We start from the raw sequence: 17,157 nt of genomic DNA on the forward strand, positions 1-17,157 counted from the left end.
ACTTTTAAGTAATGTCAAATTTGACAAGTATTTTGAAATTAAATATTCAACAATTCTAATGTACTATTACATAGGTAGAAATGCTTATTGAAACTTTACTTTTAATATTTTATTTCAAGTTCATAGAGAAAAGGAACACATTTCTGCACTACAAACAAGTAATACCTACCTCTTATATCTATTTCTTTTAGTGTTATGTTTTGAAATTTTTTATCTGTTTATATAATATTATAATATATAATATAGAGTTTATAATAATAAATTCAATACTTGTAATTATATTTAAGATAAGAGTGCATTAAAAAACTTTCTGCATTGTGCCGAAACATAGGCCCAGATTGTTTGTTTATATTTACGTTTGCAAACATTTAATTTAATATTGTGAATCATTACAAAACAGTATCGAGTGTCAATGTTATTTGATTATAAACAGAAAACATCTATCCATGTGAATGCTCTCTATGACTCTGTGGACCGAGTCGTTTGCAACAATACATTTAAAAACTTTTTTTTATTGCAACATTTAATAACACGTATTTTTCCTTGGTTAATTTTTATTTTGAAAAACATTTAATATTTCGGTTATTGTAGTAATTGTGTGTAATTGTTTTGGACTTAAAGTTTAAATCTTACGATTCGTACTGGCAAATAGGAATGCGCCATATGGACGTTTTTGAACGGGGCTGGCAACGATCGAAGAATGTTGGGGACTTTTTTGAAGACCGAATGACGCTCGAATTTAAAGCCAATATAGTTTGTTAAATAAAAATAACAATTGAAAGTAAATAGGATTGTGTGTATTTATGGCACAAGTAGATGTGCAAAGCTACGTGTGTAGAAAATGTTTTAGGGAAACATGTAAAATTTTTATTTAATTGTGAATTGAAATTGCGATTGTCGCCGATACCGTAAGTCACGCCATTGTGGCGCTTGTTAATTTCCCTAATTGTCACCGCTACCCAAAACACACATCTGATATTTATGACCCTATAGACAAATGAACTTTCATTGCCTAAAGAACTTAATAGAAATTCGTGACATAATTTTTATAAACATTATTTTTTTTAAATTTATTACAAACTTCATTATCTCGTCTAACCCCAGGTGTCTTGTTTTTAAAGTTATCTGCTCACCCTGAACTAGCTAGCCGGCGCATTATAAATAGACTAAGCAGTTAAAATAAAACTTTCAAGTGGTGAAAATATTTGGTGACATAAAATCTTTCAGGACAAACGAACTTTTGGTTTGTGTGTGTGCCCTACATACCTCCGGAAATTACGAATTTAAGGATATTCTGTTAAGCTAATCTACCACTGCCACAGTTTTTTTTCTCTGAAATACAAATTGCTTGTATTTGTACTAAAGTTGAATTTATTTATGTGGGATATTTGTCTAACAGTGAGGGATAAAGTTATTAAAAATATTTGCAGTTTTCCAAACAACATAACTACAAAGTGTGTTTTTATTTGTCTACTGCCATTATTGTCCCATGTTTTTATGTGGTTTAAAATTGATTGTCACCAATACCTCATTTGAAAGTAATAATAAAATGATATACCCCAATAACAATGAGAAACTAGAGCATGTTTGTTGCTGTTAAGTTTATGTGTTTTATCTTGTTGAAGAAAATTAATATAGTAGAAGCCATTAAGTAGTATCCGGTCTCTGTATGTTTAAAACTATGTCTTTTAACGTTAATAATACGAAATAGCACCAAAATTTAAAGAATGTAACACGAAACACTATTTATATACTAATTAGGCCTACTTTATTTCTCACACTAACAACATACCTACACTACAAAATAGTTAAAGTCTATTCTGATCGCTATACAGATAGATAGGTACATATAACACAACACTCCAGAGTCACACCATTTCAGAGAGTTAATAATAGACAAATTCAAAACGACACCAGGCCAAAATGCTAGTTATAACTTTAGTTGAATACAGTATTATTATTATATTCTTCCTTTACACTTTAAACTTTATCGATGCTGTCGTAAGAGACGTAAAAAACACTATAACATTCGGGGAAATTTTTGAAATGAATCGGTCATGATCTACAATAAGAGCTATCCCGGCCTTTTCCTGGAGTTTAAAACTTAAATCAGAATGCATGGACCGGTATTTGAACCTGGGTCTTGCCAAATGTAAGTCCGACCTTTGACCGTTGCGCAACACTCTTGTTGGAATGATAAAGAATTAATTAAAATTGCATAACAAAATATTGTGTATCTTCATAATTGCATCAGTGTTTAAGACAAGAAAATATTTTTTCAACTTAAAAAATTAATATTTTCACACCATTCTGAAAATTCAATGAAAAGAAAAAGGAAATTACTGTAATTCTCTTCATTACTGTAATTCTCTTCCACTGTACACTCCAGTAAACAAAATTCCCAGAAGTAAATTTGTACGTTGACAAACCATAAGGCCATGCGAGGATCTAAAAGGCAATTAAAAAAAATTCTTAACTGTGAATTTCATGTTACGTAACTCAGGTTGTTGTCGTACTAGGTATAGTGTATAATACTAGGATGACGTAATGTAAGCTAGTTTTCTAGTGAATAGGATTTTTGCAATCATGTTGTAGCTCTTGCTGAAGCCGAAGTTCAGTTCCATTGAGAAGATAAAGACGATCGGAAGCACCTACATGTTGGCATCTGGTCTCTGCCCTGGTAAAGAAGGCAAGGGACAGGTAAGTACGACTGCGGAAATAAGCTGTAAGTCTCTACTTGATGCCTTGAAATATGTGACTAAAATCATGTACACTACTGTACATTGACGAAGAATGTTTATTTGCACTACTAATATATGTCATAAACTTGCATTGAAACCCGGATATATGAATTGCATTGTGGGGGGGGGGGGGGGTGTTCAAAATTGTTAAAATAACGGTTATCCAAACAACCGCTGACGCCGAGTCAGACGTCCGACTAAAAGGCAGTCTACAGCAGTCCAAATCTGTGGGCAGTCCATGTCATTATCCTAATGTAAATGACGTCACATTGACGCTCGGAAAACTGCCCCGTCTACAATTGTGTTGTTGGAATCTATTGATTTTCAAAGTCGTCACCAGAGTGCAGTAAATACAGAGCGTCAAAATAAGTGTTCTTTGGTTGCTTTTTTCGTTAATAGTTTACGTCCATTGTGAAAGTGTACACAGCTAAGTTTTGAATAAAGATTTTATTTGTAAAAGTTGTGAGAGTTAATTTTATTTATTTATTTATTTGGAAAGGAAAAGGTGAATGTTAATATATGAATTCTAATCACACTGCCAAAATAGTAATTCGCGTATAAGTTACGTCTTCTAATTTTTCTCGATAGTAATAGTTATATTAAAGAATTTCCTGAGCCTGGTGCCTGTGCTAGGATTGGGATAGTCAGCCTTTATCTTGGATTGTGACGTCATGGCTGCCAACTTGGATGACGACCTTCACCTTTGACTTTGACCTTCAAAAATTGTCAATTATACTCAAAATTTACTTAAATTTGCCAAACATTCGCCCAAATTTGCCAAAAATTTCAGTTTTTAAGGAAAAAATTCCGTCAACAATCATAAAAACAAATAAGAAAAAAAAACATCTCTATTTTGAAGGAAAGACTCCCGCTTAGAGGAAAAATTTTCCATTTTAGTTCTCAAAAATGCTTATGGCTTTAAAATATTCCAAATTGGCTTAAATTCCCCGTCAACAAGCCACCCTAAGCCGCTGAGGTTATGACCTCAAATTTTAGGTTGTCATAGCGGCATTTTAAATTGTTATGTATCCTGATTACATATGTCAAGATTGCTGTTAGTTTTCTCCGTGTTCTTTGGTTTATTTCTTAGAAAACCATCGCTGCATGATTTCTTTTTTTTAATGAGACTGGCAATTGTATTGAGATTTTATTTTAATTGGCGAATTCCTGTTACCACATCAGCACTTACAATAATTTTATCATGTGAAATTCATACGAAATAGGATACGCTACTGATTCTATTAATATACCTGGAGACAGCTGCGAAACACTATCATATAAGACGAATTTCCTTCTTCTTGATGTCTAGCAAAGCCCTCCTTTTCTTGCGACCGTGAGAGAGCATCCCGCATCTCACTTAAAAATTAAATATTTACCTCAACACAGCACGTAACGACATCTGTAGGCAAGGTTAGGAACTACTTGCAACAATTTTCTTGCATGAGATAAATTAACTCTCGCTGACGAAATATTTAAATGCATAAGTACATACAAGAGCGAAAATATTGACAATAATTTGTCAGAAGTGAGAGTGTTCGACCGTAGTTGGATAATTTTCTGTTTGAACTATGGAAGATGTCTGGTAAATAAATAATACCTAAGATTCTTGTTAAGTACTCTTAAAATTCTCATTGTTTTGTATGTACCTTTCCACGTGCCCTATTGCTCAAAACTAAAATGAATTGTTGGTTGGTTTTAGCGGTGTAAAAGTAACGAAAAAAAACGTAGCCGTATGTACTCGTTACTATCGTATCATTACGTTACTCGTTACTTCTGATACCTCATAACATTCTATGTTATGTTAGAGCAACGAATCGAGTCGTATTGCGTGCGCGTACAGTATGACGTCGCGGCGTCGCAACATTCGCAATTTGTAGAAAACATACTTATACATTTCATACCAAACTGCGTAAGGTGCATTTTTTCACTTTTCCGTATTTTGAACCAGACTTGTGTTTAAGTCATTCTAAATTTAAATTTGATTTAAAAGGTAAAGTGTAGAACTACAAGTGAACAGTTCCATACTACGAAAAATGCGAGTAACGAAATGCATTCGTGTGTAACGTTTCGTTACTCGGTACTAGATGGCGCACCCGTTGCTCAGTACCGAGTACACACGGTTTGCTACAGCTCTAGTTGGTTTATATCAGTGACATTTAAAATAATGTAAAGAGTGTATGTTTTTTTTTGACGTGACGTCTAATAAATCGATGAACGCCGACTGCATGCACGAAAAAGTGTCCCGTTACGCTGTGTCCCGTTACGCTCATTGTACGCTTGCGCCGCATCTATCTCTCTTCCACTCGATTGGAACAACCATCGATTTGACTTTTTCGAGGCACATTAAACTTAAAACACTCACATTCGTTTCCTACTTTTCCTATCATCGTCCTATACTTAACAGAATAACACAGATTGGGAGAAGTTAAATTGCAAACATGTATAAAAGTTACATTTAAAATAATCTCTTCGTTTAAGTAATAAACATATTTGAATCAATGAGTACAAATAAAAGTAAATTTATCAATTAAATTGTAGATTTAATTTCACTCCTTTGTATCCATACAAAATAGTGATAATTCAATAAAAATGATTCAATTTTATTCATAAAAGAATGCAATGATTCCATCAATGTTTTGTTATGACGTTGTCACGTTAAACTATCGTCCGTAAACCGACTTTAAAGACAACCAATTTTTTTTTAGTAAGAAATTTTAACTGAAAATTGAATCATCTGTATATTTATAACGCAACAGTATAAACGGTATTAAGAAGGTGTGTTCTATTTGTATAGCTGTATTATATCTGTTATTTTACGGTTAAGGCAAACACTACAGAACCACGCCTGCATGTTTGAAGCCGTTATTTTTTCAGCTAATTGCTCCGCCATATTGGTTAGACGCCCAAAACATTAGCTGAAGTGTAGTGTCTTCATTGTGTGAACAGTTTCAAATTACCTTTTTAACGAAAGTGGCTTTTTTTTAATTTTTTTTTTTTTTTGATCACAAACGCCAAGTTGCACGAGTAAGCGGCTAACTTGGGGTATGTTCGGGGCGGATCAGAGCAGGGCGAATAGTGCGCTCCAGTCCGCGCTGTCGTGTTCTCGGTGGCGGCCGGGCAGAACGCCAGCAAGCAGCAGGACCACAACGTCCTTGTGCTGGTGGACTTCGCCGTCGCCCTCATGACCATCCTGGACCAGATCAACAGGGAGTCGTTCCAGAGGTTCAAGCTGCGCATGGGTGCGTACCTCCGCCGCGTTGCAGGCAGGCATGCATGCCGCGTTTCACTTGGATTTCCCCGTGCATGTCCGACACGCTTGTCTGCTGGCAGAGGCCGAGACATACATCAACACTGATTTGTGCCAATGTAGTAGGTCAAGAGATCCAAAAAAAAAAAAAAAAACATTTCCGAACGTGTACAGAATATTCCAGAAATCAACGTCAAGCCGATATCAGTTTAGTTATAGTTCTGAATTTAAAAATTAAAAAAAAAAAAAACCATGGGTGCACAGACAAGAGGGATAGGAAAAAACTTTCGGATACTCTAATATTTTAAACACGTGTAATCATGCGTTAATATATATATATATATATATATATATATATATCTTCATTTACTAGTCCCTGTCCATGTCCTCAGTGGAATCTAAGAATGGATTAATGGGCTTATGAGAGCTAAACTATGATAAATAATAATCCTATTGGAAATGTCCATACAAATGTTCACAATTCTAAAGCTAACACCGGATAAAACCTCAGACCTGAAAGTTTAGAGTTGCGGAAATATGCAAACGTACGCGAACGTATGCAAAACGTTTCCGAAATGCATGCAAAATACGACAAAAGCATGGAAAAATCATGGCAAAAGTATGCGAACGTTTGCAAAAGTATTTTAAAGTATACAAAATCATGCGTTGCTCATGCCATCTGTACCCGAATGTAATTTTTTTTTCAATTAAAAAAAATTAAACCCCACGTCATTAAGAAATATCCGTTATATAAATTTCATACTTTAAACGCACGTTAATTCCGTTACCTGTTAACTTACGTTATCTTGTGATCGTGATGTTACTCTCTTGCCCAGTGCTGTACCACGGGAGGTGCAACACTAGACATTAGTTTTTAATAACAAGCGAGAGAAGTGCTTTGCGTATGTATAATTTTATTTTTAAACAAAATTTGAAACAAACATAATCATCGAACAAGTTGTCTGGTTCATACACTTAGTTTTGAAGTACAGTCGTACTCATGAAATATTGACTTTCTGTGAACACAAAATAATACGTAATTTACACACCTGCAAATATAATATTCAAAAATATAATTTAACAACTTGGCTTTAAATATTACTGGTATAAGACATTTTCTTAAAACGTAGTTACAACACATTTACTTTTTATATCATAATAATTACGAATTTTTCAAGATGGCGGCCGCAACTAAAAGTGTAACTAGGGCGGCCGAGGCCAAGGTCGATGTTAAAGTTTCCCACCAGAGGCTAATTTGAGTCTTACCGATGGTGAATTTTAGCAGTGGGGAAATTTCAAACCTCTAGCATATTTGGGGAATAGAATGGGAAACTTTCCCTCAAAAAGTTTATTTTTCCCTCAAAATAGGGAAATTTTGAGGAATTGTGAGGTAATTTGACACCAAAAATGGCCGCCGGTTGGCACCTCGCACATTAAGCCAGAACCAGTCCCCGGAGGAACCAAAGTATACTACTGTGCTGTGTAACCATAGGAGGGTGTATGGAACACTTGGGGAAACTGTATAATTGAAACTTATACTCATGCTTGTACTACAAAATTTACAAAAAAAAATGGTTTTATGTTCGTTTGAGTAAAACTTGTGGTCTTTTCAAATTTGATGATTCTGTTTTGTTTTTTTTTTGTCAGCCGTGTATTTTTGTATGATTGTATGAAAGTTGGTGAATGTAGCTACAATCATAGGAACCAATACACGAACACGTATGTATATATGTACAAATTTCGAATATATATATTTTTTTTTTCATGCAAATGTGCTGATAATAATGTATGTAGGCATTTGATGGATTAGCAATTTTAGTTTTTAACGAATGTAACAAATACACTGACAAAACATACATACTTGCAGCTCATTACATTCCCCGCGCACCTCTCTGAGCTGTTGAGCTGTGTTGCGGTGACTGTATCTGTGTGACGGGCGTGTGTGTGTGACCAGGCCTGAACCACGGACCTGTGATCGCGGGCGTGGTGGGAGCGCAGAAGCCCCAGTACGACATCTGGGGCAACACCGTCAATGTGGCTTCCCGCATGGACAGCTGCGGCATCATGGGTCGCTTGCAGGTATGCACATATGCCTCCATATGCCTCCATATGCCTCTCTTTTACAAGATAAATATTTTTTGACGTGACAACGTCTAATAAATCGATGAACGCCGGCTGCACGCACGGAAAAGTGTCCCGTTACGCACATTGTTCCGTTACGCTGTGTACCGTTACGCTGTGTCCCGTTACGCTCATTGTACGCTTGCGCCCCATCTATCACTATTCCACTCGACTGTTTATAAAGTGAAGTGAAAAGTTGATGTGGTTTTCTTTGCTTATTACAACAATTTCTGCAATAAAGGTTAATTATTCTTGCATTTTAAAAATCTGATTACTAGTATAATTTCAAGTATTTATTCATTTTATTATTAAAATTAAAATGATTCAATTTTATTCATAAAAGTATGCAATCATTTCATCAATGTTTTGTTAAGACTTTGTCACGTTAAACTATCGTCCGTAAACCGACTTTACAGACAACCAATTTTTTTAAAATTTTTAATTTGCCCAAATTTGCCCAAAATTCCACAAAATTCCCCAAAATTTCCAGTTTTTCGAAAAAAAATATTCTTCCAAAAAAATTCTAAAATTTTGAAAAAAATAAAAATTTATATTTTCGAGGGAAAAATTCCTGTTTCAAGGGAAAATTATGTTTTTTTTTTTAAATCATTTTTATTTAAATTTAATTAATTTATTTTTTATAATTTTTAAAACTTTTTGAGGAATTTTGGGCAAATTTTGACCAATTTTGAAGGTCAAAGGTTAAGGTCAAGGTCAAAGGTCATCACGGTCATCCAAGATGGCCGCCGTGACGTCAGAGCAATCGGTCATTGACCCGGCTCACGGCTCCAGCGCCTGGCGCCTGCTCTCGGACATACCTGTACATATTACTGCCGTGTTATGTTCTTGTAGGTTAAAAAAAAATTTCTGTTGAATTAATATTTCGTAACCATGAAATTTAACATCATTATTTGGTATTATTTTATTTTTGCGTGTACTGTGGAAGTGGCAGAAGAATAAAAGAACACAGATATCTTATGGGTCCAGATCCATTTCCTATTTTTTAATGTTTACACATAATTGTGGTACAGGCCTTAAGGATGACAAATTGGAAAAATTAAGCTATATACATAAGATCGTTATGATCCAATGTTTTCAGAAAGAGATGGCATCTTTCATTTCCTCTTTACAACTGGAGGTCTACAGCCGGTCATGATGGCTGTTCAGAGGGGTCCAGAGGGGGGAGGGATACATCAATCCCCCTGCCCCCGCCACCGGAAATCCTTGCTAATAATATGATTCCAGACAACGAAAGGAAAGAATTTGAAAGAAAACAGCAGGAAAAGTGGCTCTATTGCCGTCCCCCCCCCCCCCTTTTTTTTTTTCATGAAATGAATTTCTGCTTATGCTTAGGGGCATGCACATTTCGCGAAAAGATTCTAAGAGTAGCTGAAAGTTAAAACACTGTAACATCGTCTGTGTTTCGTGATTGGGTGAGTTTCTTTCAGGTGCATGTTCAGTGTTACAACATCGATCAGAGTATTTCACTGCGGAAGCAAACGCGTCCTGAGTGGCTCGGTCAAACAAGGCAACGACTTCTCTCGCAGACGGCAGCCAATCACAAGGAATTAACCGCCGCTGCGGGTATACCTTGTTGCAGTCTAATAGGCGTTCAGATTTTTTTTTTTTCGCGAAAAATGCCTGCCCCTAATTATGCTTATTCCTGTTGTTGTGCGCGGCAGGTGACGGAAGACACCGCCAAGATCCTGATGGCGGCGGGCTACGAGTGCGAGTGCCGCGGCCCCACCTACGTGAAGGGCAAGGGCAAGCTCACCACGTACTTCGTCAAGACGCCGTTCGACGACAAGTGAGGCCAGGGCAGCGGGCGAACACGGCGCGCCTGCCGGGAGAACAGAGGCCCCAGTTCGTGCGCTCCGCTGGGGCGTCGGTGCGTGCGAGAACCTTCTCGACGATTCTCTCAGAGACCAGCACCAAGTTTCAATGCAGTAGAGGCTGATGCCTGGTTCATAAACTGAGCAAATATGCCAGAACGCAGTGTGTTCACCAACCTCTTTATAGAGTAGTGGTCTATAAATTATGCAAGGCGTAAAACGTAAATGCAATGTTCAACTTCAACTTATTGCATTTTGGCTTGCATTTCCGAGGGCCACGTTTTTAGGAGAATTTTTCCCAAAAACTTTTGAAAAGGCAGATGTAATGTGCAGAGAGGCTTATGATTTACCTTTAATAAATACAGTGAAAAAAAAATAACACTTTTAAATCAAAGTACTACCAGTTCCTATTTTTTTAATGATAAATATGATTTATTAACAGAAGCCCGAAGCATAAATTATGTTCTCTAATGTTTTACTATTACAAGTTATAGGGCTGGTGGCGTCTTGCGAATTGCATGCTTTATAAAAAATGACTGTGATTTTTTTGTGTTGATAGCATGTTGTGTTCCTTGCGTAGTTTATGAACCTGGCTTAATACCGGACAGCTATACTAACAACACACACGATAGTGTGGATGGATGACCTAGTGGCAAGAGGTGTGACTACAGAAACATTTTATTGATAAATTATTAAACTATATACAGAAAAACCTCGATTAACTGTCACCATCTGGAACAGGGCTGTGACCGATAAATAAATAGACGGATAACAGAAATATTTTAATACATATTTACAGGAAAGTGATTTCACTGCAAGCTTGGAACAAAATTAAAATAAAATTCTAAAATCAAACAATACATATCTACATATTCCACCATCGTACAGTACAGTCACTTTAAGCTTTATGCTTATGCAGTAGGGTGTAAAAGTAATCTGTGAAATATTTTAAAGATGTCTGTTTCTTTGGTGATACCCACAATTTTTTTTAGACAATGAAGAATAACAGAAATAACTGTTAAATGAGTGATGATCAGGGCCGGCGCGTCCATATAGGCGAACCAGGCAACCGCCTAGGGCGCCAAGTAGCTGGGGGCGGCGCAGCACGACACATAACAGCTGATATAATATGTTTAACGATTATTTAAACTAGATGAAAATTGATTTTTGTAACAGTTTGGAATGTTTATATTTATATAAGTAATTATTTAAAATCCACGGTGACCTGTTTATGATTTGTAATAAGTAAAAAATAAAAAAACACAAGCCTGCTTACATTTGATTGTTGACAAAATATTAGGCTTACGTGATGTATTTTGAGGCCAGGACAATTTTTATGGGGTGACCGGCCGGGGGGGGGGGGGGGGGCATTAAGGTTTTTCGCCTAGGGCGCCAATTTACCTTGCACCGGCCCTGGTGATGGTTAATCGAAGTTTTACTGTGGGTCCAAATGATTAACTTCTTTTTAAGAAAATTGAAGCACTTCAGGTTTATTTTTCCCCATAAAAATGTATTATGATTACAATAAGTATTTCTAAGAGAAATGGAAATTATTTTGCTGTCATAATGTTGGCACCATGTGTATTAAACATATATATTGTTCGTACTGGGCATACTGTCTGTCATCTATCAGTAAAATGTGACAAGAATGTCAGATTTTCACACAAAAATTTTGCAGCTGCCCGGTATTAGTTTCAAGTGTATTTGACCAAACTAACAAAGAGCAGTGAGCATCATGAGTCGTGTGTGCGTACACAGAACAGATGTGAAGGACAGTTCCGAAAAGTGTTGGGGCTCAATTTATCAGAGTTTATGAATGTTAAATATATGAACTTAGAATCACAAGATTGTAATAAGTGTGTCACAACTGAGCCAAATTATTTGATCAACTCATTTAGAGACCGTGTGTATGTATTACAATAACAAGTTTATTTTTTTTTTTTACAAATGTTGGGTTCTCAAAATTTTACATGCCAATGTTAATGGTAATCACACAAAAATTGGCTGCATATTTAACAAATTGTTCAAATGTTATCATCGCCATTTAATTTTTCTTATACTGTAACAAGTTTGTCAAGTTTTTATCTAATGTTTAAAATACCAAAATTGGTACAGTATCTGTCAATGAAATTGCAAGCTTTCGTACCCATTGCTCTGTAGTCTTAGCTTTAGAGGTTTGGCCTCAAAAGCTAGAATGGCCTATATTATTGGTCAAGGTAAAACTACAGTTGTCTGGGAAATAAAATAAAAAATATTAAATGTAGGAATATTATTTTTCTGTTTGTTCTATTTTTTTATTGTTTAATGCACAATGTCGAAACAGTTAATAGAAGGGCATATAAATGAATATGTCAAAAATAATAATATTTATTTATGAATTGAAAAGTTGGCAGTTTTAATGTCTCAAGTCTTGTAGTAAGTGTTTTTATTCCTTTAATTAATGTAACTAAAAGTTCAAACTACATAGCTTAATTTGCTTCAAGAAACAGCCATAGCCTTAATTTACGTAATCAACTTGTGTTGACTCTCATGCGAAAATACCGTGACGTCCCTCGGCCTATAGTCCCTAAGTCCCTGTTGTGAATTGTCCTGAGACTCGCTCTGGTTTGCCCGCGTAGCTCCATTCGGAGAGAGAGTGGAGTTCAGGCCAACGTGGCCGGGAACGGGAAATATGGGACCAGGAGGGAAATTTACGTAGATAGAAGGAATGGCAGATGGTAGCAAGGAGAAGATGATGCTGTCCGTTTCCACGAGCTCCTTTATTCCGTGAAGAATCCTGCCGCAGCCTGGCCGGCACGTCGCGGAACGAGCGTCCTCCCCCGCCGCAACCCGGACTACCGGAAATAAACTCTTGGCAACAAAATGTGACCCGGTTGTGGCCGGCAGGGCCACATTTTTACTTGTAATTTATTTTTGTTGCTGGTCTCTAGTTTTATATGGTTTTTATTTCACGTATTTTTACGCCTTTTTTAATTAATGTTAATTTATCTGTAAATTTTTTTAATTATATTTGTTTCTGTTAATTAGTTATACGCAGTTTGGTAGCTATCGATTATGAGTTTAAGAATATCGATTGTGTTTCACGTAAATACCACTTGGTGAGCGCCCGGCGGTTGGCTGATGACGTCAGACATTCGGCTTGCCGGGAAGAAAAAATCAGCTGGGCCGGTGAGTGGGTGCCGAGCGACCGTGGAGGACAGAGGGATGTGACGGTGCGGACTGGTGTGCCGGACGGCAACGGGCGACGAAGAGTATTGGGATGGAGGCTCCACGCTGGGCGACAGGGCAATGGATTGCCCTGTGATACAGAAGTAATCAAGGTAAAGAGAGGCCGCGATTTTGATTTTTACCCTCGTGGTGCTGCACTGGTTTTTGGCAAACCTAGTGAACTGTGTATTTTCCCATACTAAATTTTATTTGGACGGAACTTTTATTAGCCTGTTTGGTGAAGAGGCCCATTTGTTTCACACGTTGTTCCAGTGTGGGATTTTTTAATAAGGTCGCCCGTTTGCCTGTAGTTGCAATAAAAGTATAAGTTTGGAAGAAACGAACATTTTGCAATTTGTTTTTGAGACTTTGTCATCGGAATTTGCATACGTAAAGTTGGCATTTGGCTAATATATCAGCTTGTGCAGTATTATTAAATGTATGCGATCGGTATTGGACTACATGCGCAGCCTGATGTTGGTTGGTGCGGCCATTCTACGTTTTTATAAAATCATTGGCAAGTTAATAAAGAAGTAAGACTTTGTTTGAAGCTGATGATAAATACTTCTGTGGTAACATGGTTATGTTACGTGAAGAGTTTTTGCTACATTTCCCTTAAAAATAAGATAATTTTTTTTTGGTCATCGTTCACGCCTTTGTGAATTCGTACCTATGGCCCGGCGTGGCATTAGACTCTGGAGTTGGTGAGGAAGGTCAGGAAGCCAGCGCACGCCTAGGATATTAACTTTGTTTGTTTTTTGGCAAGTCTTTAGCAACGAACATCTGAAGAAAGACTAAACCGTTGATTGAGAGTTTAAGAACTTTATTTAAATAATTTGTTTGTACTTCAGTATTATTTTTGTAGTTTTTTTATATATTTATATTGATTGTCTTGTTTGATTTTTGGTATTAGGGCAGTCAGTAAATTTTGATATTTTATAGTGGCCACGCCTCACGCCCTTATATATTTTTATACTTGTTATCAGTATTTATATTTTTACGATTTTTTAAAGGTTATTGTTAGTATCGCAAATGGGGATAAGATGCTGCCATTATTAACGTCAGCTTTTGTAACTAAGCTTGTATGGTTATGTATAGTAAAAATTATTTTTGCAAATTTCTATTTTTTAATAACATACGTCCAAAGTCTTGCCTCTTGTTTGTTTAATGGTTACTCTGCTATTATATCCTTTGAATTTTTTTGGCCTGACCCCTGGGCAGTGGTGTGGGAAATTTATATTGTTTAGCTTTTTATGCCTGGTTTTAATATTTATTTTTTCCCTTCGCGCCCAGAGTGAGTCGGGGACGCAACCCCTCTTCCAATTAAGGAGGAAGAAGGGTTGCAACCTGCGCCACTCTGCTGGGCAGAGACTTTGGACTTTTGCGATTTTGCTGACTTTTTTGATTTTTTTAATAATGGCAGTTTCTTGGATTTATAAACTTCCCAAAGAACAGGTTTACGCTAATTTGCAAGCAGCGGGAGTAGAGAGTGGTCTGGAGGATGACATTGATACCTTACGCAGGAAATTAAGTACCCACATTAAAGAAGGGAGGAAAAAACCTGTTGAGGAAAATGTGGAGAATTCGGAGATCAGCCAAGTAAATTCATTGAATACTGCTATGCAAAGTAAATTGCTTTTTAAGGAACTGGATAGGTTGCCATCTTTATGCTCCGGTGGGCCAAGAGATTTAATAAAGTTTTGCTTGGGGGTAGATAGTTTGAAAACTAATTGTTGTTTACAAAATGAGCAAGAATTGTTAAGGTGTATTTCGACTAAATGTAGCGGGATCGCTAGAGATGTGATTACGTCAGGTATAAATAAGTCTGTTGGATGGTCGGTAGTGAAAGAGAATTTGTGGGAATATTTGTGCCCTAAGAGGGTGAAGGACGATCTAATTAAGGAATTGATTTTCCGTTTTCAACGGGAAAATGAAAGCACCTTAGAATTTATACAGGATATTAGAAATCACGTTAATGTATTTGGTCTGCAGTTAGATGATCACCGTTTTGTAGCTATTATTTTGGAAAATCTAAATCCTGCCATCAGACACGAATGCGCATTTATTGGCAGACCTAATAGTGTGGAGGAACTCAACACTTGGGCTATCCAGGTAGATAATATTTTTTACGCTAAATGTGAATTCGATAAGGGTAAAGGTAAAATGAATTTTAAAATGGTTTGTTTTAAAACGCCGGGTAATGAAAAAATTGATGAGACTTGTTTTAAGTGTAATAAGGTAGGGCATTTTGCTAAGGATTGCTCGGTTTCGGAGGTAAATAAATTTGTTTGTGGTTTTTGTGGCAAAAACGGTCATTCAGAAAAATTTTGCTTTAAAAAGAAGCGGGAGCAGGATCAGCACCAGGAATTATAGTGGTCATTTAGATTACCAGTGATGGTTTTGATATATTTCCTGTGAGGTTATAGTTTTTATAGTTCTTTGCTTTAGTTTGCAACCTCCGGGTTGTCAGACTTGGTGTTTTATTTTTTTTTTGTTCTTTAGTTATTGATAATTTTGAGAGAGAAGGTTTTGTCTAATACGTTTCGGATTTGACTTTGGAGCTTGTTTGTTTGTTTTGGCTTACTTAGGTCCTGTTTGTTAGGTTTGTGGGTTTAGTTTGTCTTTTCCGTTACTTGTTGGAAAATCCTTCTCTTGTTTTTTTTTAGCGTTGAAATTTTGGCTGGGGCTTTGGAGGCAAGTATTCCTTGTTGCTGGTTTGTTTGTTTGAGTTTGGGCTGGTTTGTTGGATTAGAAGTTTTTGTGAATGCTTTTTCTCCAAGTCCAGGTTTTGTTTTTTTGACGTTTTAGTTTTTTTAAGGTTGCTGTTTAAATTTTTTTTGTTCTAGGCGGAGGTTGTGGCCGGCAGGGCCACATTTTTACTTGTAATTTATTTTTGTTGCTGGTCTCTAGTTTTATATGGTTTTTATTTCACGTATTTTTACGCCTTTTTTAATTAATGTTAATTTATCTGTAAATTTTTTTAATTATATTTGTTTCTGTTAATTAGTTATACGCAGTTTGGTAGCTATCGATTATGAGTTTAAGAATATCGATTGTGTTTCACGTAAATACCACTTGGTGAGCGCCCGGCGGTTGGCTGATGACGTCAGACATTCGGCTTGCCGGGAAGAAAAAATCAGCTGGGCCGGTGAGTGGGTGCCGAGCGACCGTGGAGGACAGAGGGATGTGACGGTGCGGACTGGTGTGCCGGACGGCAACGGGCGACGAAGAGTATTGGGATGGAGGCTCCACGCTGGGCGACAGGGCAATGGATTGCCCTGTGATACAGAAGTAATCAAGGTAAAGAGAGGCCGCGATTTTGATTTTTACCCTCGTGGTGCTGCACTGGTTTTTGGCAAACCTAGTGAACTGTGTATTTTCCCATACTAAATTTTATTTGGACGGAACTTTTATTAGCCTGTTTGGTGAAGAGGCCCATTTGTTTCACACGTTGTTCCAGTGTGGGATTTTTTAATAAGGTCGCCCGTTTGCCTGTAGTTGCAATAAAAGTATAAGTTTGGAAGAAACGAACATTTTGCAATTTGTTTTTGAGACTTTGTCATCGGAATTTGCATACGTAAAGTTGGCATTTGGCTAATATATCAGCTTGTGCAGTATTATTAAATGTATGCGATCGGTATTGGACTACATGCGCAGCCTGATGTTGGTTGGTGCGGCCATTCTACGTTTTTATAAAATCATTGGCAAGTTAATAAAGAAGTAAGACTTTGTTTGAAGCTGATGATAAATACTTCTGTGGTAACATGGTTATGTTACGTGAAGAGTTTTTGCTACATTTCCCTTAAAAATAAGATAATTTTTTTTTGGTCATCGTTCACGCCTTTGTGAATTCGTACCTATGGCCCGGCGTGGCATTAGACTCTGGAGTTGGTGAGGAAAGTCAGGAAGCCAGCGCACGCCTAGGATATTAACTTTGTTTGTTTTTTGGCAAGTCTTTAGCAACGAACATCTGAAGAAAGACTAAACCGTTGATTGAGAGTTTAAGAAC

General features: G+C 36.8%; 1 protein-coding gene across 1 annotated transcript in view; it reads left to right on the forward strand.

Moving 5' to 3' along the window:
• LOC134533756 (adenylate cyclase type 2) overlaps positions 1 to 12,208 on the forward strand; it is a 507,221-nt gene extending 495,013 nt beyond the window's left edge. Inside the window, exons 20-23 of the mRNA XM_063371388.1 lie at positions 2,596 to 2,700; positions 5,863 to 5,980; positions 7,943 to 8,067; positions 9,792 to 12,208. Coding sequence (XP_063227458.1) covers positions 2,596 to 2,700; positions 5,863 to 5,980; positions 7,943 to 8,067; positions 9,792 to 9,920 — 477 coding nt within the window. The 3' untranslated portion in view covers positions 9,921 to 12,208. The remainder of the gene's footprint in view (positions 1 to 2,595; positions 2,701 to 5,862; positions 5,981 to 7,942; positions 8,068 to 9,791) is intronic.
• Positions 12,209 to 17,157: the final 4,949 nt, after the last annotated feature.

This window comes from Bacillus rossius, chromosome 7 (assembly GCF_032445375.1).
Source record: "Bacillus rossius redtenbacheri isolate Brsri chromosome 7, Brsri_v3, whole genome shotgun sequence".
Classification (NCBI taxonomy): Eukaryota; Metazoa; Arthropoda; class Insecta; order Phasmatodea; family Bacillidae; genus Bacillus; species Bacillus rossius.